Here is a 23,312-nt window from a genome sequence, read left to right on the forward strand (position 1 = left end):
CTGCTCATACTGAAGTTGGTCGCATCTGTTTCTCTTCTATTGAGAATAATAATCGTTGTATTCGGGGAATTGTCTTCAGTCCTGCTATTATATCATTTTGGAATGGTTATGTTGATGGTCTGATGTGGAGCAAAATCTGGAAACTGCCTCATAAATATTAATTCACAAACTCATTTATAAACATTACCCATGTAATTATTATCCTGTAAACAGATTTAATTGTGATATTGATATATTTTGTACATTTTGTGGTTTACATGTTGAAACATTTTATTTCTTTTATTCTGTTTGTTTTTGGTCAGATTTCTGTACTTTTATTAAGGCTCCCAGTTTTCAACTGTGCTTTAAAAAAAATTATTTGGACAAATCTTATCATAAGAAATATTGCTTAATTAATCTTCTGCTACTTTTAGCTAAATTCAGTATCCATAAATGTAAATTTTGGGGAAATAAGCCTTTATTTTTAATTCTAAAATCAGAAGTGCAAGAATACCTAAATATAATATTATTTTAAAAAAATAAGAAAGCTGTATATTTTTATTAAAATTTTAAGTTTGTAACTATTCTATTTTATTATTGTATTTATGTCTTACTCTGTTTATTCAATGTTCCCCTCACTGTTTTAATATTTGTATCTCTTTAAAACAATAAATAAAAAAGGGAAAACAATTCAAATGAATGTGAGGAACATCAACATGTGATATTCAGCTCTGTGTTAATATAATAACACCACACAGACATTTAGAGCAGATTATTCAAGAGCTTCGTTTGACATAAAATATAGATTATTATAGAATATTTCACAAAATTATCGTTTTACTGTATTTGGATAAAATATGCAGCTTTGGTGAATCTTCTTTCAAAAACTTGCAGACCCCAACATTTTAAAAGGCAGTGACATAATTTTTAAAAAGATACATAATATACACTAGCAATACATATTGTATTATAGTTAATTAAATCATAGTTTTAAAAAATCATAAAAGTTCAATTGAAAACTGAACGAGTTGAATCACAAACTTGATTATGTAATTATACAGAAATAGTGCAGAATGGAAAATGCGTTGCATGAAACACACACTGGGGAAAAGTGTTAACCTGCAATTGTCATTTCACACATCTGTCTCTTCTTTATGTAACCGAGTCCAGTCCAACTGACTTTTTCTAGCACTTTATACAACAGACATCTTGTCAAAGCAGTTTCACAGTAATGAACAGGAAACTAACAGAATTAACAATGCAAACTTCATCAGATGTAGAGATAATCGTGTCATTATTCAGCTCAATGAGTGTTGATTCAGTTCAGGGCCGGAGTGGAGCACATGTTCAGTTCCAGAGTTTAATACTGAGCTTTAGTCTCATCAAGATCTTCATGAAGGGCTGTTGTGTCGTCTCTGGCTGCAGGTGATAGTGTGATCATGTGTTATGTGTGTGCCATAGTAAAGAGATTTAAACTGACAGAGTGTGTCTGCTTCCCGAACAATGTTAGGAAGACTGTTCCAGAGTTTCGGAGCTAAATAGGGAAAGGATCGACCGCCTGCAGTTGATTTGGATATTCTCGGTATTATTAACTGGCCAGAATTTAGAGAGCGCAGTAGACGTGATGGAGTATAATATCATAAGATCTCGCTCAAGTACTGGAGATAAACCATTTAGTGCTTTGTAAGTAATAAGCAAGATTTTAAAATGTATGCGATGTTTAATAGGTAGCCAGTGCAGTGTTGACAGAACTGGGCTAATATGGTCACACTTCCTGCTTCTAGTAAGAACTGGAGTTTATGTATTAAGTGTGCAGGGCCGTCACTAGTGGGGTGAAAGGTGGAGACAATTATAGGGTCCTCACCGCCCAGGGGCCACTAAATCCAGTAGTTATGGTATATATTCCCCTGCTCTTATGAGTCATTATATATACATCTGTATGCCTGAGAGTTAAATGAAAACCACAAAAACATGCAATTGAGTTAAAGAAGTTTTCCACATTTCCTCTCTCTCCCCTCTCTAAAAACGGTTTAGGTTATTAATTCAGCAGCGAGACCCAATAAAATCACAATCAGCCCAGCGAGTGAACAGAACCAATCAGAGCGGAGGCTGCTCCAAGAACAGCTGAGACTGTTGAGACTGACTGAAGATGTTGATCTGGTTCCAGTAACCATAAAGAAGAGAGGGAGGCCAGACATGCCATGCAGAAAAATAGATATGCGCGTCTCAAGGATTACAGACCTGCCGGCTGCTGATGGGATATTTTAACAATACTGTCAAGAAAACGGCAATAGATAGCTACAACTCATTATTATTGATGGATAGATGTATTTGCTTTATTTAATAAAATAGCACATTATCTTCATCAAAAAATTTGATTTACTCGCCCTCATGTTTTCCAAACCTGTATGAGTTTCTTTCTTCTGTTGAACACAAAATAAGTTATATTGAAGAATTTTGGTAATCAAACAGTTGATGGCAACCATTGACTTCCATTGTAAGGAAGAAATACTATACACCAATCAGGCATAACATTATGACCACTGACAGGTGAAGTGAATAACACTGATGATCTCTGTTAGTGGGTGGGATATATTAGGCAGAAAGTGAACATTTTGTCCTCAGAGTTGATGTGTTAGAAGCAGGAAAAATGGGCAAGCGTAAGGATTTGAGCGAGTTTGACAAGGGATTGTGGCGGCTAGACGACTGGGTCAGAGCATCTCCAAAACTGCAGCTCTTGTGGGGTGTTCCCGGTCTGCAGTGGTCAGTCTCTATCAAAAGTGAAGGACCAGTGGAGAACCGGCCACAGGGTCATGGAGGACCAGTGGAGAACCGGCCACAGGGTCATGGAGGACCAGTGAAGAACCGGCCACAGGGTCATGAAGGACCAGTGGAGAACCGGCCACAGGGTCATGGAGGACCAGTGGAGAACCGGCCACAGGGTCATGAAGGACCAGTGGAGAACCGGCCACAGGGTCATGAAGGACCAGTGGAGAACCGGCCACAGGGTCATGGAGGACCAGTGAAGAACCGGCCACAGGGTCATGAAGGACCAGTGGAGAACCGGCCACAGGGTCATGAAGAACCAGTGGAGAACCGGCCACAGGGTCATGAAGGACCAGTGGAGAACCGGCCACAGGGTCATGGAGGACCAGTGGAGAACCGGCCACAGGGTCATGAAGGACCAGTGGAGAACCGGCCACAGGGTCATGAAGGACCAGTGGAGAACCGGCCACAGGGTCATGAAGGACCAGTGGAGAACCGGCCACAGGGTCATGAAGGACCAGTGGAGAACCGGCCACAGGGTCATGGAGGACCAGTGAAGAACCGGCCACAGGGTCATGAAGGACCAGTGGAGAACCGGCCACAGGGTCATGAAGGACCAGTGGAGAACCGGCCACAGGGTCATGAAGGACCAGTGGAGAACCGGCCACAGGGTCATGAAGGACCAGTGGAGAACCGGCCACAGGGTCATGAAGGACCAGTGGAGAACCGGCCACAGGGTCATGAAGGACCAGTGGAGAACCGGCCACAGGGTCATGAAGGACCAGTGGAGAACCGGCCACAGGGTCATGGGCGGCCGAGGCTCATTGATGCCCGTGTGGTCGATCAAACAGACGAGCTACTAGAGGTCAAACTGCTCCAGAAGTTAATGCTGGTTCTGATAGAAAGAAGTCAGAATACACAGAGCATCTCAGTTTGTGGAGTATGGGGCGGCATATCAACGAGTTTGAGGTGTTGATATGGCCTCCAAATTCCCCAGATCTTAATCCAATCGAGCATCTGTGGGATGTGCTGAACAAAAAAATCCAATTCATGGAGGCCCCGCCTCGCAACTTACAGGACTTAAAAGATCTGCTGCTAACATCTTGGTGCCAGATACCACAGCACACCTTCAGGGGTCTAGTGGAGTCCATGCCTCGACGGGTCAGGGGGACCAACACAATATTAGGTATGTGGTCATAATGTTATGCCTGGTGGTTTTTTTTTTACCAACATTCTTCAAAATATCTTCTTTTGTGTTCAGCAAAAGAAAGAAACAAGAGGGTGAGTAAATGACGTCCGACTCCAACCACAACCCTAACCAGAACATAAAGAATTTGATCAAAATCTAAAGTATAATTATGAGGAAAAATTACTAAATTAATTTGATCTCAAAACCAAACCCCTTTGTTATTTTGCCCTAAACAGAACCATCAAATTGGCAAATATAATATTAAATATTATCAATAAAACAATTAAAAGAAAGACAGATTTGTTCAAAATATTGACTAGACATAGAGAAAGGAAGACATAAATCCTGAATACTGTGAGATTATGCAGACACTGATTTGAATCAGAGGATGAGAAACACTTTCTTCATGTCTGTCCCAAATACATCACAACTACAAGAGGAATAATTTTCTTCCACAATTTGCAGCCCTGAATGTTTCCTTCTTTACTCTAAATGACAGAGAAGCTCCACTGACATGAACGCCAAACTAACTGCAAAATATATATTGATCATACACACCATACAAAATGATTAATCCATTGTATTCCTATTTTACATATTCTTTATTGTATATAATGGTAATTGTTTATGATTAATATTAAGATACAGGTATCTATGGAAGCCCTGAACCGCAAAGTAAAAAAAAAAAAAAAAACCTTCTAGATTTTCGAGATTAAAGTCGAAATTACAAACGTAGCCTCATTGACGTAACACACACACACACACACACACACACACACACACACACACACACACACACACACACACACACACACACACACACACACACACACACACACACACACACACACTACAGCGCTGCAGCCTCTAGTGTATTTGAACAGGGGGCTGAAAACTTTCATCATCCATCAGGTAGCCTAAATATCACTAAACAAGAGATAAAATTGAGATATAAAACGTAGTGTTCAGGACAGGTTATCGAAATTCTAGATTTTTTTTTTTTTTTTACTTTGCGGTTCAGGGCTTCCGTAGGTTTCAGGACTTTTTTCTTTTTTTGTATTATCTGCAGTTCTTCTTTTGTTTGTTTACTAACTGTAACATTTTATTTTTATTTTATTTTACAAAATATTTTTTACTAAAATTACTATAAAATCAAAGCCATATGTCAAACCAAGTTGTGTTCCAAATACAACAAATATGACAAAAGTTGAAGATCTCCTGAGATTGTGTTTAGGTGCTGTACAAAAGATATCCACCAGGTGTCATCCACATTCCATTGAATGTTTTTAATACATTCTCCTGTAACAAATGAATACATTTCAGTCTAAATATCACTTCTATCACACATCATTCACCAAATATGAACCTTGAGACTCAGACCTTTCAGATGTGTTTTGTCATAATTAGAAAATGTTTCCATGGTAACGCAACATCCAATTCAAAACAGTTTCCACAGGATGAATTCTGAGTTGGTAAGCTTTCGAATAATACCTAATTTATGATAATTACTCAAATATATGACACAAAAAAAGTGAATTTTTCCGAGTTCAAGTTCTTTCTGCGGTTCTTCCAGCATCAGTTTGAGCGAATCTTCTCTTCATATTCCTTCATTTTACTTCTCTTTCCTTTCTCATCTTCTCTTGATCTTTGTCTCGTTCATCTTCTTTCTTCCTTCTCTCCCACTCCTCTTTTCTCTCTTGCTCCACTCTTTCATGATGTATTTTCATTTCTTGTCTCTTTTCGTCACAATCTATCTCTTTTTCCTCCCTCTCTCTTTTGTTACTGTCTTTTTTTTCTTTTTTCTTCTTTCTCTTTCTCATTTTCTCCAGTTCTTCTTGTTTTTCTCTCAGTTGTTCCTCATGTTTCTCTTTCTTTCTTCTTCCTCGCTTTCTCTCATTTGTCATTTCTTTTCATCCTCTCATTCTCTCGCTGTCAGCTGTTTCATCTGTAATCCTGCTATAATTTGATCTTGTCTGTATTTCTCTTCTCTCTTTCTATCTTCTTCTCTTTCTTTTCGCTGTTTTTCATACTGTGATCTCTGATTTTCAATCTCTCTCTTCATCTCTTCTATTTTCTGATGATATTCAGCTCTTTGCTGTTCTTCCTCTTCTGATTGTTTCTGGTTTTCAGTCTCTCACTTCTTCTGTTCTGTTTTCTCTTTCTCTTTAAACTCTTTTATGAGTTTTTCTTCTTTTTCTCTGAATTGATTCTCCATTTTAATTCTCTCCTCCTCTGCTCTTTGTTTCTCTTCCTCGAGTCTCTTCATCATGTTTTTCATTTCCATCTCATATTTGGCTTGTAATTCTTCTCTCTGATCCTGAATTTCTCTCTCTCTCTCCTTTATTATTTCCTCCATTCTCTTTTTAATGGACATCTCTGCCTCCTCAAACATGCTGTTAGTGAAGTATCGCCCCTCATTACTATTCTTCACTTCTTTTATCATGTTTAACAGTTGAATCACTTGAGTTCTGTCTTGTTTTTCTCTGTTATTGAAAACCAGGAATCTGTTTCCACAATCTCTGATCAGTTTCTTCCGTTCTTGATTGGTACTTCTCTTCACATAATCATCTATAGATTGATCCTCGAGATCGTCTCCTCCAGTGAACAGGACGATGCTGAACTGAGCAGATTTATGACCAAAGATCTTCTTTATCAGATCTACAGTCTCTGTTTCTTCCTTGGTGAATCTTCCCAAACTCAACACAATGATGAACACATGAGGTCCAGGTGCTGAGAGTGAAACACATTTCACTATTTCTTCCACCACTTGATCATTTGACAATGTCGTGTCAAAGAGTCCTGGAGTATCAACAACAGCTACTGATCGACCATCAACTTCACCAACTGCCTTCTGACACACAGTTGTCACTGAATCTGGCCTTAATTTGCTCTGAAATTCCCTTCTTCCCAGAATAGTGTTTCCTGTTGCACTCTTTCCACTTCCTGTCCTCCCGATCAGCACAACCCTCAAACACTCCTGATCATCTGCTTCAGCACCTGAAAATCATAAAGAGGTCACACAATAAAAGAAGAATTTTTACATTACTCTAGTTACTTACTAACTTTAATTGACCTTACAACAGATAAATAACTGACAGCCCATCAGCCAATCAAACCACTCCACTGAGAAGCCTTGGTGCAGATAATAAGTGGCTATTAATGGTGTTTGGTTATTTTTCCTGTGTTAATGTCAATGCTCATGACACTTCTATAATTGTAATTTCACTATTTTCTCATCTCCTACAGTTAAACTAAACATAATCATAACCTGGTACATAAGCTTGTGCTTTGTGTTGTTTTTATTTGTTGTTTATTTGCACAATGATAAACTGCATCTGGAGAGCCATAAAGGAAATGGAACCGCTGAGGACCACATGATAGAAAGTGTGAGCGAAATAGGATACATTTATTACTCTTATACAATCTACATTACCAGCATCCAGTGTCACTGTGCTAGAGATTATCCTTTTATTTTGATTTAATTCAATGATTATGCAATTCATATTTTCTGATTAATGTGATTCTGGCATGTTGTGTTTTTGGCAACAATTCTTTTAACCCTAACTGATGCAGTGTGTAGATTTCATGAGGCTCAAATGATCAAGACCTCCACCACAGAGTCCTGACCTTAACCCCATTCAAAGTCTTTGGGAAGTTCTGGAGTCAACTATAAACTGCCTGTCCCAAATAAAGTTGTGCTGGACCGCCTTTAGCTTTGATTACATTGTGCATTTATTATGTTTCAACAACGTTATGCAACATCACAACATTTATTTCCATCAAGAGGTGCATTCATTTTTGGTCCAGATCTTGTATTGCCAAAGCAAGAGTCCATCACTCAGTAAAGTCTACTCCAGGACATCCCAAAGCTAGGTCCCAATTTAAGGTCTGGACTAGAGGGTGATACAGGAGTGGATTTTCAAACCTCTCCCGTCCCACTCCCACTAAAAAAATCCCGTCCCATCCCAATCCCACGAAAAAACAGGAAAATTCCCATCCTGTCCCAATCCCAGAAGAATGACTCCCGTACCCTCCCACTCCCAGGTTGTGTTTTTTTTTTTGGGCCGGAAAAGTTACAGTAAAAAATTCAGTACAGATCACAGCATGCCCATGCCCAGTTGAATAAAAACCCAAAATGTAGTTTTTGTTTAAGATGGATTTCAGTTCAATATAATAACAATGCACACACATTAAATTCCACGTAAATCATCTATGCAAATACAGGCACACACACACACACACACACACGCAAGCAAGCAGTAAATGTCTTGCAGCTGGCTTATGCCCTTTTCCTCTTCATCTTTTTGGTTACTTCAGATTGCCCTAAAATGTCGATAAGCACAACTGAGGTATTATTTTCCAACAGTAGTCGTTGCAGCCTGGCTTTCATATCTGACTCAATTTTGATGATGATTTTCGCGGCTACAAAGTGTATGAAAAAACCTTCTTTCTCTTGTATTATTGGAGGTTGGCATTGGCCACCAACTGTTACGGGTGTGGAGCACGTCATTCACTTAACCAGCCACACCAAAGCAAACAGGAGAGCATAAAGAGACAGGGCAACTAGAACTGAGTTCAAAATTAAAACATATAGTTCATTTATATAAACAGTATATTTGTATAGATGGAATCATAGTGTTATTACGTTTCCCGGTCCCGCCCACTCCTGGTAAAAACAAATTCTGCTCCCGTCCCAATCACGTGATTAATAGTGATTTTATTTCCAAAAAAATGTCAGCCTCTAGCCTGGACTCAGACGCACCAATTCATGTGTGAAAATGATTCTTTATGCTTCTCCACCATTCTCTCACAGTCTGAGCTGATGAATCTTAATATTGTTTATCCTGGAATATGGCCTTGATGTGACATGGTTGTTTAAGAAATGAAAAGCTACACACTCCATCAATTAGAGTTAGAAGATCTCTTGCCAAACATATAACATTACTAGAAACATAATAATCACTGGAATAATGATCCAATCATAGCATTTGCATATTTAAATCTGGTCCGTCTACATTGCGTTCATTGTTTTTCGATTTAATATTGAAAATGGAAAAATTTGAAAACGGCTCATTTATTCGTGTTTCACTTTTATTTTATTTTTCTATTTTTTATAAAAAACGAGAATTCTTCTTGATTTTACATTTTTAGGTTCAGGGATAGAAAATGGATTAATGGCTTGAATATTAGATTCCCACGTGTGGGCAGGCATGAAACGCCCCTTTCCTCTGATTGGTCAAACAAAGATCAACCCATGCCGCGTTCAGTTCTTCCACAGTTCTGTGCAGAATAACATTCCTCCCTGATGGACGGCTTCTTAAAGTGTTTGTGACAAATAAACTCTCTCTCAACCGGACTAATGCTTTGACACAAATCGCACTGGGCAGGGACTAGAAAGGGTTTCTTCTGTATAGAAATGGATTCGACAACACATGCTACAGAAATATTAGCTGATTATTTCAGAAATATTATGTAGATTATCATTGATTATCATTATCACTGGTGTTGAATTGGCGGACGAGCAGATCTCGATGAAACGGGTCGTGATGGATTTATCAGCCTGAGGCAACGTGAGAATATTTATATATATATAATTATTTTTTGTTTACACACCATTTATTGTTTAAATTTCATAATAAAACTTACAGAAGTTGAATTCTAAGTAACCTGCACTGTCTCATCTGTGTCTGTGATGTTTTTCAATGTGTGAGAACATGAGAACTGTGTATATTGTGTATTCTGACACTGAATGCGTGAGATTGGCGGCTGGATTCATAGCCTATAATGTTTCCCTGATCTAACGCTGATGATGTTCACAGACTGTCTGAGACAGAAACTGAGCTCTGAGGACTAAAGTCAGAATCTACAGCAGAATTATTTCAACAGCACTGAACATAAATAATGAAATATGATCTCACACTATTGAACTTTACAGTTGTTTAATAAATGAGTTATGGAGTTATTTCCTCTTACTCTTTGTGCCATCACTTCCTGGACTTCGCTGTTTCTTCTGAAGTTCAGATTTCTGTGTTTCTGCTTCTTTCTTCTTCTTCTCTTCTTCTCTTTTCTGTGTTTCCCACTGCACTCGTTTTGTCTCATATTCAGCTTTAAGTTTCTCTTTTTCTGTTGTTATTTTCTCTGTTTCTCGTCTCATTTCCTCTATTTGATGTTTGAATGCATTAAACTCTTCTTCTCTTCTCTTTCTCTCTTCAGCATGACTCTGAAGTTGTTCTTCCTCCATCATCCTCTTCATTCTCTCTTTCTCTTCTTCTTGTTTCCTCATCTCTTCTTCTCTTTCTCTGTTCAGTTTCTCCATCAGGATCTTCATTCTCTCTTTCTCTTCTTCATGTTTCTTCATCAGTTCTTCTCGTTCTCTGTTCAGTTTCTCCTCCATCAGGATCTTCATCTTGTTTTCTTCTGCTTCATGTTTAGATTGAAGATCTTCTTTCTCTCTTTCCATTCTCTCTCTCTCTTCTTTCAGTTTCGGATTAAATTCCTCACAATCTTTCTGTTCTTTCTCTCTTCTTTTCTCATCCTCTTCTTCTCTTCTTGTCTTTTCCTCTAGTTTCTGTTTCTCCCATTCCTCTCGTTCTCTCTTCATCTCCTCACACATCTTTTCCTCTCTCTCTTCTTTCTCTTTAATTAGTGTTTTATATCGTTCTTCTTTAGCATTAAACTCATCTTTTCCTATCTTCCTCTCATTCTCTGTTCTGTTCATCAGTCTGTCTTTTTCTGATGCGTATGTAATTTGAAGTTTCTCTTTTTCTCGTCTCATTTCCTCTATTTGATGTTTAAATGTCTCTCGTTCTCGTCTCATCTTGTCTCGTATCTCTCTCTGTTGTTTCTCTTGTTCTGTTATTTCTCTCTTGAGTTCCTCTTCTCTTCTCTTTCTCTCCTTGTCATCAGTCTGTCTTTCTTCCTCCATCATCTTCTTTATTCTCTCGTTCTCTTCTTCTAGTTTCCTCATCTCTTCTTCTGTTTCTCTGAGTCTGTCCATCAGGATCTTCATCTGTTGTTCTTGTTTCTCTCTCTCCATCTGTCTGAACATCTTGCATGAGTAGAAACTCCCTCCGTTTGCCTTCACCATGTTGTCTATCTTCTCCAGTAGATCACACACCTGTGTTCGGTCTCCAGTCTGATTATTATTGAACACATGGAATCTGTTTCCACAAGCTTCAATCAGCTTCATCAAAGCAGATCCAGGTTTTCCCAAACACTGAACAATGGTTTTGTCCTTCAGATCGTCTCCTCTGGTGAAGAGCACCATGGTGAACATTAAAGATTTCTCACCAAACGTCTCTTGGATGATCTTCACTGATGTTTCCTCATGTTTAGTGAATCGTCCCAGTGGAATCAGTCGGAGAAACACATGCGGTCCAGGCAGGATCATGGAGATGCAGTTGCTGATTTCTCCCTGGATCTCTTCATTGGTAAGTTCAGTATCAAACAGTCCTGGAGTGTCGATCACAGTGACGCGTCGGCCGTTGATTTCAGATGTTTCTCTCTGACTATCTTTAGTAACTGATTCAAAAGATGCTTCAGCCTTAAAAGTGTTTCTTCCTAAGATTGTGTTTCCTGTTGCACTCTTCCCAACTCCAGCTTTTCCCAGCAGCACAATTCTCACTTCATCTGTGTTTTCTCTTGAAACTGAAAAATAAAAAAACAGAACAAAACATACTGAAATTTAAGAAAATATCTTAATTTATTCTAGTGACAAGTTCACCAGAGGGGTCGTATTGAACAAATGCCATACAGTGCACCAAGTGACCAAGAGCTTAAGTGCCTGAGGTGCAAGGTCAGAGGTCAGTTTAGTAACCCCTGTATAACTGACTCAAGGGCAGAGCTAGCTAATGGAGGCCACAGCTCTACTGCATCCGCCAGCACCCCCAACAGATAAAGGGCAGACTAAAGTACTGCTACTGCAACCATCCAGTCCCTCAACTATAAGCTCTAATGGGACCAAACCGAAGGGAGTATAGAATTCATCGTGGAATCATGTCTTAAGGACTGAGAGAGGTCTCAGGAGAGAGCCATGCCTCTTAACTGCCTGTTTTTTTCTAACGAAGAGATAGCAAAAGTACTTTTGGGAAATCTGGCAAGAGAGCGCAGAGAGTCTCAGCTCTACACCCCCATGCTCTCTGCCGATCATTAACAGAGCGTGTTGACAATAGCCAGTTGACACCTGCTATCCTAGCTGGAGGGCCACAGAGAAAAAGGACTGTTGAATCTCCTAGGAAGGGAGCCAACGTATTCCTGCAGGCTACTACTTCCAGAGTAAATCAGAGGGACCACTGAGAGAGCAGGGTGTCATATCGCCTCCCTCAACTACTCTCTACTAAAATGCCCTTATCGGCTGATGATTGCCCATTCTTACAGCTCTAGTGAGAAGGTGTAGTCACCTATCCCCTCTGACCAAACTGCAGTAGGGAAGGATAGAGAGTGGGCCGCTAATGGCAACTGTGTCCACACAGATTAAGCTCCGACATTCAATTAATCCTCACAAACCATAATAAATGTGTTAACATAGTTCCATCACTATGTCCACACTATCACCTCCAGGTCAAAACTGAAGAGGCGACAGAAGAGGGAACAAGACGTACGTGGTAATGCATTCTTCTCTTCTGTACAGTCCATTCATATGTGGAAGCACATTACCTTCATATCAGAGGGGGGCGACAGATAGGAAAATGGGACACTACTAGCTGTCATGCCCATTCCTTCCTCTCTGTGAACAGTCCATTCCGTTGCCCTTATCATAAGACACTTATGCAATAATGTTTCTAATTCAATGTAAAGCGATACAAAATGTGATTCCATAGGAAGCATATCAAAACTTCCTCTGTACTCCAAGAACCAGAATGGTTGACAGATGAGGACATGGGACGCAAGTGGTGATATCACCCACCGTCCTTGTCTGTACTAGCCCATTCAAAATTATAGAGGGAGCACATCGCTACCACTTCTGAACTGACAGTACTGGATGGAGGTGACCAGTGAAGGAGTGAGAAGCGAGTGGTGATATTGCTCACTCCCCTCTTCAACCAAGCCTATTATATGTGAATACAAAGGGAACACATCTGTACCTCCCGTACTGAAGAGGGCGACAGATAAGGAAGCAGGATGCAAGTGGCAGTATTGCCCGCTCTATGAAAGCCCATTTATATAATCACACAGGGAACATATTTCCAGTACCAGAGAGGGCGACAAATGAAGAAGTGGCACGTGAGTGGCAGTATTGCCGACCAGATTCACCTGTACTAGTCCTTCCAAAATTACCAGTAATGCTATCAGTAACTATCAGTAATGGAAGCAAGTAATGTTATTGCCCACTCTCCTCTTTAGTCCAGCCTATATGTGACCACAGATGGAGCATATTGCTACTACCCCAAAATTTCCAGAACCAGAAAGGGCAACAGAAGTGAGATACAAGTGAGTTACCCATTCTCGTACTCTGTATTAAAAAAAGAAGAGAGGATACAGATAACACTTTCATACCTTGTGTATTGGAGAGGGTGAAAAAAAAGAGTGGGAAAAAAGGATGTGGCAACATTGGCCAATCCCATAGCTAACCCCATAGCATTCAAAAGCATGATAGATGAGGAATCAGGACACTCATAGTGATAAAAACTGCTCCGGCATCTAAAAAACACATGTAAACTATATTTTTATCATAAGAAAGGAAACAGATAAGGAGAAGTGGTGCACCAATGTAACACAACAACGTTCCTATCTGTACAACCTATAGTGTGTGAATGCCATACAGATAAAACAGTGAGGCATTTCTGGGGCTACTTGTTTCATCTGAAGCAGTCCATTACATGTGTCAAAACATGTTTAAAAGATTACCAGCAGAGAGAGAACGCAACACCCCTTTACATCATCTCATGCATAGTTATAAATATAGAATAAGTCCTACCACTTTCTTGCATCAGGGGGAATTGAATTACCCCACGTAAAGAGAAGGCATACCCTGAGCAACACCACTGCTGGATGTGAAACTGAGCTTGGTTCCCAGAGAAGTGAACAGATAAGCCAAGAAGGATCTCAGGGCTTCGGCTTTTGCTGTTTCTTCTGATATAGCAGGGGCTGGCTACAGGGTCAGAAGAGGTGGTTCAAGGACACTGACCATGGCAAGAAAGCTTGAGAAAAGGAAAGATCCATCTCTTACTCCTCCACCAGGATCAGAGTTGCCATGCTGCCTCGACAGCAGCGGGACATGACCGCGGGGTGCACATTCCTGGCTCCCAGCCCCACTTATATAGAGCCAGGTGGGAGCTGAGATTTTTCACTGTGAAGCAAACACAGTGATCACAGCCAGCCCCCTCGAGAGCTGACCTCCAAGACAGATGGCACATATTGTGTGTAACAACCCCCGTAATAAAACAAGGACATGGCATAGCACATCTCCTAAAGCTATCATATCTACCCATATTGTCAGATACTCTTTTCCAAACAAACACAGACAAACACTCATTTTTGATAGAATTATAGAATTACACTCTAATGTAGAATTTAAATGTAAAATGTATTTCTACGTAGCCCCTCAGGTTCGCACCGTCCGCTCTAAGCGGGATGCGAACCCGGGCCTGTCTGCATGGGAGAGAGGAGCTCTATCAAGAAGGCTAAATAGTATGGTCACTAGTGTTAGTCGCTAGAGCACCTCTTGAGATCTATTGGTCTACGTCTGTTACATCTAGCTCTATTGATTAAGACTTAAACTGATGTTCTGGTCATTACCTTGTGATAGTAAATTTGTCTCTAGTGAATTTATTTTCTTCTTCATCTCTTCATATTTCATCAGTTTAATCATCTGCGCCTCCAGAAATGTCTCTGTGGAGAAAAAGTCTCCTCTGTTTTCCTCCAGCATCTGCTCAATGTTCTCCATCAATGTGGACACTTGTGGGGTGGGACCAAAGACATGATGTCGTCCTCCAAACCTCTCAATGACAGCCTGTGTTTCTTCATTGAGTTCTGCTGTCTGACTCTCTGAATTCTGCATTATGAGGATCATCATGTGTTTGTTGATTCTGGAGCTGAAGATCCTCTGGATCTCCTCCATTTCTGCTTTGTCTTCATTATTGAGAGGAGCATCAGGAACAATGAGGAGGAAAACATGAACTCCAGGATGACAGAGAGACACACAGCGGAGAGTCTGACGCATCACTTCCTCCTCTGAGAGCCGAGTGTTGAACAGAGCTGGAAGCTCCACAAGACTGATCAGACGTCCATGAAGCTCCACGTCTTTCTTCTCTCTTATTAGTTTGGATACAGTGTTCTTCAGTGTTTCATCACTTCCACACAGCACCACGTTCAGCTTCTGCTGTCTTGCGGCTCTTACACCTCCTTAAACACAGAAACATGTGTCACTAGAACATATTTAGATATTGTTTGTGTCAGATGTCCTTCCTACCAAATCAACATGAAGCATTTTGAAAGGTAATGGAAACGCAGATAGTGATGACATCTTATGTGCATCTGAAACCACTGTTGAGTTTGAGCTCTTATCTATCAGGCAAACAGATTTTATTGATTTTATATTTAACTAAGTCAATTATTGTTTTTTGCTTGCAAGTTGTTAGTTAAAGGAACTGTATGTAAGAAATGAATTTCAATCAATCATAAAATGGCCCTGATATGTCACTAGACATTAAGAAATCATGTTAATTTCAAATGCTTATATCACTGACAACGGTTGTCTGGCCAAGATATTGTCATTTAAAAGGAAGTTGCAGCCCTCAACTGATGTTGATGTTGACATTGTAAGATTACAAATTTATACATTGTTATATTTAGGTTCAAATGTAATAGAATATAACTGAAAACATTATCTATATGTGTTTTACATTTTGAAGTAAACTTGAGGAAATTCTAAGGAGATTATTTCAGGCTGTGTAAGTGGTTGAGACATTAAGTCTTTTGTCTCTATGCAATTTCCTGACTATTTAGCATGACAAGTTTAGAGCAAAACTGCCTGAGTGATTGGATTAGCATCTATGCAGTTGAATGGCACTGTTATGCTGATTGAATCTGGACGAGGGACACAGTTATGTAGGGTGTGTCCTTTACCTACACAACATATGCATTCCTTTTGTTTGAATGTCTCCTCCTATGCTGTATAACCACTCCCCCTAACATCTAGATAAATTGCCTTATTTTGTACTGTTAAAATCAGACTGTTTTCAGACGACCTGCAGCACAGAAGGTTCTCATTAAAAGAATAATTCTGTCTTGATCCGACGTCTCCTGGTCTATTCTTCAACAAACAACTGAAGTTCACAACAGATGGTGCCGTGACCCGGATGGAGAAAAAGGAAACTCAAAGAATTTTAAGCTCAAAGAACTGAATCTTGAAACTTCAAGCCAGCTTCCTCCAGATTGAAAACTTCAAGCTCCAAAGAGATCTCAATGCCTGACTGAGTTCCAGACTGAATCTTGAAACTTCAAGCTCAAAGATCTCAACAAAGCTGACTGAGTTCCAGATTAAATTTTTCTGTACAACCAACGATTCGGTGAGTTTCACTCCATTCAAAGAACCAATGCAGACCAGTACAAATGTGTTTTTCCTCTGCGCCGTTCAGAGAAGTAGTTAACAAACAGCTGTAGGTTTTGGTTAACTAAGTTACCCTCTAAAAAGATTGTTTTAGAGATGAAAGTTACCCTCTGTTTTCAGGCAGGCAAGATTAGCATTCAAAAGCTAATAGTTGTTTAGCCTTTGTTTTGGCAGGGAAGAATTGTTCAGCCTCTGTTTCAGGCAGGGAATATTAGCATCACAACCTAATAATTGTTTGCCTCGTCATAGAGAAGGTTAGCATCACGTGCTAATTTTTGTGTTTGTCCTCTGTTATCCTCTAAAAAGATTGTTTTAGAGTTGAAAGTTACCCTCTGTTTTCAGGCAGGCAAGATTAGCATTCACAAGCTAATAGTTGTTTAGCCTTTGTTTTGGCAGGGAAGAATTGTTCAGCCTCTGTTTCAGGCAGGGAATATTAGCATCACAACCTAATAAGTGTTTGCCTCGTCATAGAGAAGGTTAGCATCACGTGCTAATAATTGGTTTGCCTCTGTTTTAGGCAGGGAAGATTAACATTCAGTTAATATTTGTTTTGTCCTCTGTTTTGCTAAAAAAAGTTAACAATAGTTGAGTTGTGTTAACAAGATTGTTTTGTCTGCCTCTTCATAGAGAAGGTTAGCATCATGTGCTAATAAGATTGTACCCTCTGTTTGCAAGACAATAGAGAGAAGTTTTTTTAGTGTTTGTTTGTGGTAACAGAAATTCACAAAATGTTTAGGAAAAGTACTAGACAGATTACATCTTTTTGGACAGATAGTGAATTCAAGTCTTTGTTATCAGAGCACATGGACTCCATCGTGACTGAGCCAGTCAGATTGAATTTAACAAAGAAATTTGGCATTGATGCAGACAAAGTATGGTCAATTGAAGATTGTAAGAAGGTACTAGGAGAAAGTCTTCGCAAGAACAATGTGAAAGGTATTATCTGTTGTCACAGAGAATTTGGTTTAACACTAGCTACAGAACAGTCTAAGCGCAACTTAGAGCTAGAGAAACAGATCAAAGAGCTCCGTACTAGATTATCTTCTGTGACTAAGGAAGTAAACCGCAACAAAGATGCAGAAAAAACTGATGTGGTAGAAGTTAGTCAGCCTGATAACTATTATCCTGACTTAAAAGCTTTCTTTGAAACAGATGTAGCCATCCAATCAGTAACTGATGAGCCTGTAGATTCAGTGCAGGTTTGTGGGGCTAAGAGATCTCAGGGAACTGAAAGTGTTACTCACAACTCTTCTCTTGTCCAAATACAAACTGTTGTCAAAACATCTTTGGGTCCTAAGGATATTGAGAGAATTGCTGAAAGTTTGCCATCAGTGCAAAGAAATTTTTCTGAATTTAGAAGGGCATTGTTCAGTAAAATGCATCTTTACGACATGTCGTTGCCGGAAGTCACACAGCTGATGTCACAAATTCTAACTGAATCTGAATTCAACAATTTTGAGTCTGCTGTTACTTCCGAACTGCAACATGTCAGTAAAGGCGATTTGAGAGAAGGTGTTTTGAAAATCCTAAAGAATATCTTAGGACCCAAAATCAATTGGTCGAGAGTTACTAGCTGTGTACAAGAGAAAGAAGAAACTGTGAGTGAATATACTGAGAGGTTCTGTCAGGTAGCTGTAACGTACAGTGGAATAGTGGATGATTCCGAAAGTGTGTTAGCGGACAAAGGAGCTCTAATCCGAATTTGGGCAGATGGTCTTGTAGCTGAGTACAGAACAGCCTTGCCATTCCTAGATATTACGTGGGCTAAAAGAACTCTCAGAAGTAACCTAGAAAGTTTAGCTATTTGGGAAAGAGATTCTGATGTCAAAGAGAGAGTAAGAATTGCAGCAGTTTCTGTTAAGGTCAACTCAGAGAAGCCAAAGAAACGCAAAAGTCCTAGAGAAGCCAGTTGTTCTTACTGTGGCAAGCACGGACATTTTTGGAAAGAATGTAGAAAAAACAAAAAGAACTTTAAAGAAGTTAACAAGGTTAATCAGCTTCTGCTTAGCCTGCTTGATATTCTGAAGCAGCCCCTCCCCTCCTCGTTAAACTTGTGGGGCAACTTGATACAGTGTTAACCATTTGGGCTGTGGGTGCTTAATTTCCCCAGTAGCTCACAACAAAGATGCTCAGCCTTTGTTTGGGGGACATTAAGTAAGACTCACAGCCTTAAATGTTATGCCACAGAATATTGCAATCAGACAACCATCCTCTGTTAATGATGTCTATTAGGACTGATGTTTCACTGGAGAATGGAAATGTGCCAATTTTCTCACATACTCTACAGTGTGCACACAACACAGGGACAGAATAGGACACGGACAAGTGAGGTGCCCTGGGAAGAACTGAACGCAACATGCGTTCGGGGGTGAACCCAGGGTGAAGACACTGCCTCATAGGTCTTTCCCGATTTAGTCCATCCTTTCCTCACTGGTCCATAGGTGTCAAACAAATTAAGAAATAGGGAAAGAATGATACGACAACAGTAGACTCTGAAAACGATAGAACCATAGTATTTAAACTGCTACAACCGTAGTGTTTTGAAGAAATACTGCTCTCTGTTTTTCTGTTTTCTGTCTTACAGTGTGCAGATAAAACTTGATGGCTGTCCCCAGATCCATATGCAACGACAGTCTCATCTGCATATGAAGACCCAACCTCCAGGAAACAACTAGATCAACTGCAGAGACTACAACCAACAAAAAAGAAAAAATACACAACGCAGAGAATCAACTACGGGAACTTCAGTCATCACAAGACATTCTTGATCTTTCAGCAAAATTACATCAGATGACTGAAGATAATTCTTCATGGTTCGGAAACCTGTTAGGTCAACAAAATGACTCGGAAGGACTGTTCCAACCACAAAAGAACATTGCCCGTAATGAACTTCACGGACCTTAATTGCATGTTTATTTCTGAGTCAACATGCAATTACAGATGAACAACACAGAACATGATATGTGCCTGTAACTTTTTCCAAGTTACATGACTAGAAGATGGGGCTTATGTTAACAAACATAAGCTACAGAATGGACTGATGAAGGCTTAAATTTGTATTATGTGGGAGTTATTAGAACTCCCAAAGGGGGGAATGTAAGATTACAAATTTATACATTGTTATATTTAGGTTCAAATGTAATAGAATATAACTGAAAACATTATCTATATGTGTTTTACATTTTGAAGTAAACTTGAGGAAATTCTAAGGAGATTATTTCAGGCTGTGTAAGTGGTTGAGACATTAAGTCTTTTGTCTCTATGCAATTTCCTGACTATTTAGCATGACAAGTTTAGAGCAAAACTGCCTGAGTGATTGGATTAGCATCTATGCAGTTGAATGGCACTGTTATGCTGATTGAATCTGGACGAGGGACACAGTTATGTAGGGTGTGTCCTTTACCTACACAACATATGCATTCCTTTTGTTTGAATGTCTCCTCCTATGCTGTATAACCACTCCCCCTAACATCTAGATAAATTGCCTTATTTTGTACTGTTAAAATCAGACTGTTTTCGGACGACCTGCAGCACAGAAGGTTCTCATTAAAAGAATAATTCTGTCTTGATCCGACGTCTCCTGGTCTATTCTTCAACAAACAACTGAAGTTCACAACAACATGTTGTGTTTTGGCCTGAAGCGCCACCCTCCACCTGTCTACCAATCACAAAGTCAGTAGTGTTTCTGCATTCGGGTTGCCAGCTCTGCTCTAGTTACCACAGCTGCAGCTACAAACTTTTAGCAGCCTACGTTCCTGCTGGATCCTGCAGCCTATCTGGCAGCCTCGAGTCAGGGGGAGAGGGGATACACCGCTCTACAGTCATTTGAAAGTGATTGCAGTACCAGTTTTGGCCACAATCCTACATACAGTTCCTTTAAGGAATCATGTATTATACTGTAAGAAAGTTACTGTAGTAATTTTCTTTCATTTGTTAGACACTGACAGTTTTATGTTCCCTGTACTCATCATATACTACTATTGATATTGCAAAAAAAATTTCTTCTTGAATGTTTTTTTGATACCTATACAACCTTAGGCTGAATCTGCATATTTTATCAGCTGGCGTTTCAATAACCTGGTGTCAGAATATACGTAGTCCATTGATGTTTTTTCAAAAGTAATACAAATTTAAATTCTAGTTAACTGCAAAGAAAACTTATTCTTTTTTTATATGAGTGTTCTTACCATCAAAATCTTCCTCTGTTCTGAGTGAAGCATCAGATCTGCTCTGCTCTTCATCCCCTGATGATCCTTCTACATATAAACCACATGTGAGGAATTCTCCACTGTTTTCTGTGAGTATCTTCTCTAATCGTTGGGATACTCCAGAGATCAGTCTCTTTATTTCATTATCAAGCTGAAGATGTCCTCCTCCACACTCTGCAGTTAACTGTTGAATGAATTCATTCAGTTTCACAGGCGCCCCTTGAGCATCATGTGTCTCTTCATCAGTCGTGAGCACTATAGTGCGTTTAATCGCCTCTTCACTGAATTCATCCAGCACATATTTGGCTCTTCTCATGTCCTCCTCAGTGAAGTCATTGTGCTGCAGTACGAGTATGAACACATGAGGTCCTGGATCAGACAGATACACACACTCTCTCACTGTCTGTGTGATGTGATGGTCTGAGATGTTTGTCTGGAGCAGCTGAGGACTGTTGATGACCATCACGTGTCTGTCCTTCAATCTTCCTCCGACTCTCTCTACAACATCTGGAGGAGCTTCACTGTCAAACGCTGCTCGTCCCAACAGGAAGTTTCTCACTCGGCTGTTTTCTGACACGCTCTTCCCCAGTAGAACAATCCTCAGATCGCTCACTGAAACACATCCATCAGTAATATGTTATCTTTAAGTCTTTTTTAGTTGGAGCAAAACTGCAAACAAACATTGCGTGTTGTTCATCATGGTCATCAATATTCATCTACATGAAGACTTACGATTGGGTGGTCTGTTTTTGCTCCGTCTTCTCCTGCGAGCAGAACCGCGAACCACGGCTGCAGAAACAAAAACACTTACATTTGACTCTTGGATATGACACAACAAATAATAACACAACTACAAAACACAAGAACAGATTTTTAAAAGGTCAGATCTAATGATCCTCTAAAGGAGTTTGCGATGTTGTGGCAGTAAACAGAGTAAAGTACAGGGACAGGCATTTATTAGACTCAAACTAGGTAATACTGTATGGAATAATGACAATGTATAAATTAATAATCTTTATTAAACAGACGTGAGCATCAGCATTAACACAAGTAGAATGAGCTTCTGCTGGGTGTCTTACCTTTTCTTGTTTTCGTTTTTAAAATAGTGACAAATTTGAGGCTTAAACAAAACCTAAATCTTTATGTAATAAACCTAGAAGAGCAACATTGGTATACTGTGTTTCTATATGCACAAAACATATTCAGTGTCATTTCAATACATCGTATTCTAACAATTTTAGGTAACATGTTTTAGCAGATTTATTCTAAATCAGTAAATAGGACATTATGGCCCAGTTTCACAGACAGGGTTTAGATTCAGCCAGTATTGTGCTTTAGTTTAATAAGGACATTTAAGTAGCTTTTATAAACATACCCTAGAAAAGATCATTACTGGTGGTCAAAACAATAGCACTGATATATTGTAAGATGTATCAGAGCAAGTATCTTTCAGTTAAAACAACTCAAACATGCATTTTAGTCTGAGACTAGCTGAAGTCTGTGAAACCGGCCATATATATATATCACAACGTATAACTTATAGAACACTGTAAAAATAAAAACGGATAATGTACTGGTAATTTTCTGCCAGGACATTACCCAGTAATGTTATGGAAATTTCCGTTAACCCTTAAAACACAAACTAATGCAATGTGTGATTCAAAATACAGGCAAAACACCTGTAAAAAAACAATACACAAAATTCCTTCAAATTTAAGTACATTGTGCCCTATTTTTACTGACTTTTTTTTACAGTGAAACAAAGAGGCTGATGATATTTCACAAACACTCATGAACTGAATCATGACCAACAGAAACAAGACACTGAATGATTAAATACCCTAAATAGATCAAATCATGCCCATTGTTCATCTCACAAAAGACAAAGATAAATATGACCTGTTCTAACTGAACTTCAGATGTTTAACAAACACTTGTGATTTTTCAGTTACTGTGATTTTCTTTTAAAGCCATTGTTTAGAGTAGACGACTGATATGACTGATGAACTCTGACCTCTGCTTTCTCTGCTGGACATGATGATATTGTGTTCTTCCTTCAGTCTTCAGTCCATCATCTTCTCTGACTCCTGACGTCTGAATCCTCATCATCCTGTGAGAGAGATTACACTGATACTGACATTTACTTCACTACTAATGAGTTTAACATTTGATTTAATATTATACTTCAATATGCTGTTATGTAAAAATATACTTTATGGGAGTTGGTTTTCTCCAAAACACACACATTAAATAAATCACTATGCTGATAAAAACTGAACGATTGCTTGGGGAGTTTCTGTGTATATGAGCATCTAATCAAACTGATTTGCTCAAAGATGTATTTTAACTTAACATATTTGATTTAATCACAAAACAAGAGAAATGTATGAATCATTTGAGAAATGTATTAAAGGATTAGTTCACCCCAAAATGAAAATTTCCCGATAATTTACTCACCCCAATGCCATCCAAGATGTTCATGTCTTTCTTTCTTCAGTCAAAAATAAATAAGTATTTTGAAGAAAACGTTCCAGGGTTTTTCATCATATAATGCTTTTCAGTTTCAAACTAAATGCTGAAGGTCCAAATCAATGCAGTTTCAAAGCGCTTCGATTGGCTT

At 39.2% G+C, this 23,312-nt stretch overlaps 2 protein-coding genes across 2 annotated transcripts; both read right to left on the reverse strand.

Annotated features, from left to right (window-relative positions):
• Positions 1-6,068: 6,068 nt before the first annotated feature.
• LOC307123357 (GTPase IMAP family member 9-like) lies at positions 6,069-10,217 on the reverse strand (the record flags this gene model as incomplete). Its single annotated transcript, XM_079811877.1, has 2 exons — positions 6,069-6,931; positions 9,908-10,217. 2 exons carry the CDS (start codon positions 10,215-10,217, stop codon positions 6,069-6,071), a joined length of 1,173 nt encoding a protein of 390 aa, XP_079668003.1.
• A 61-nt stretch (positions 10,218-10,278) lies between these two features.
• On the reverse strand, positions 10,279-22,802 carry LOC307123365 (GTPase IMAP family member 8-like; the record flags this gene model as incomplete). The annotated part of the gene is made up of 6 exons (XM_079811890.1): positions 22,707-22,802; positions 21,425-21,481; positions 20,672-21,304; positions 14,672-15,277; positions 10,436-11,581; positions 10,279-10,334 (listed from the first exon to the last, which is right to left on the reverse strand). The coding sequence occupies exons 1-6, from the start codon at positions 22,726-22,728 to the stop codon at positions 10,279-10,281; spliced, it is 2,520 nt and encodes an 839-aa protein (XP_079668016.1). The 5' UTR covers positions 22,729-22,802.
• Between the last annotated feature and the right edge of the window lie 510 nt (positions 22,803-23,312).

Source organism: Gobio gobio (assembly GCF_949357685.1).
Source record: "Gobio gobio genome assembly, chromosome: 1".
Lineage (NCBI taxonomy): Eukaryota > Metazoa > Chordata > Actinopteri > Cypriniformes > Gobionidae > Gobio > Gobio gobio.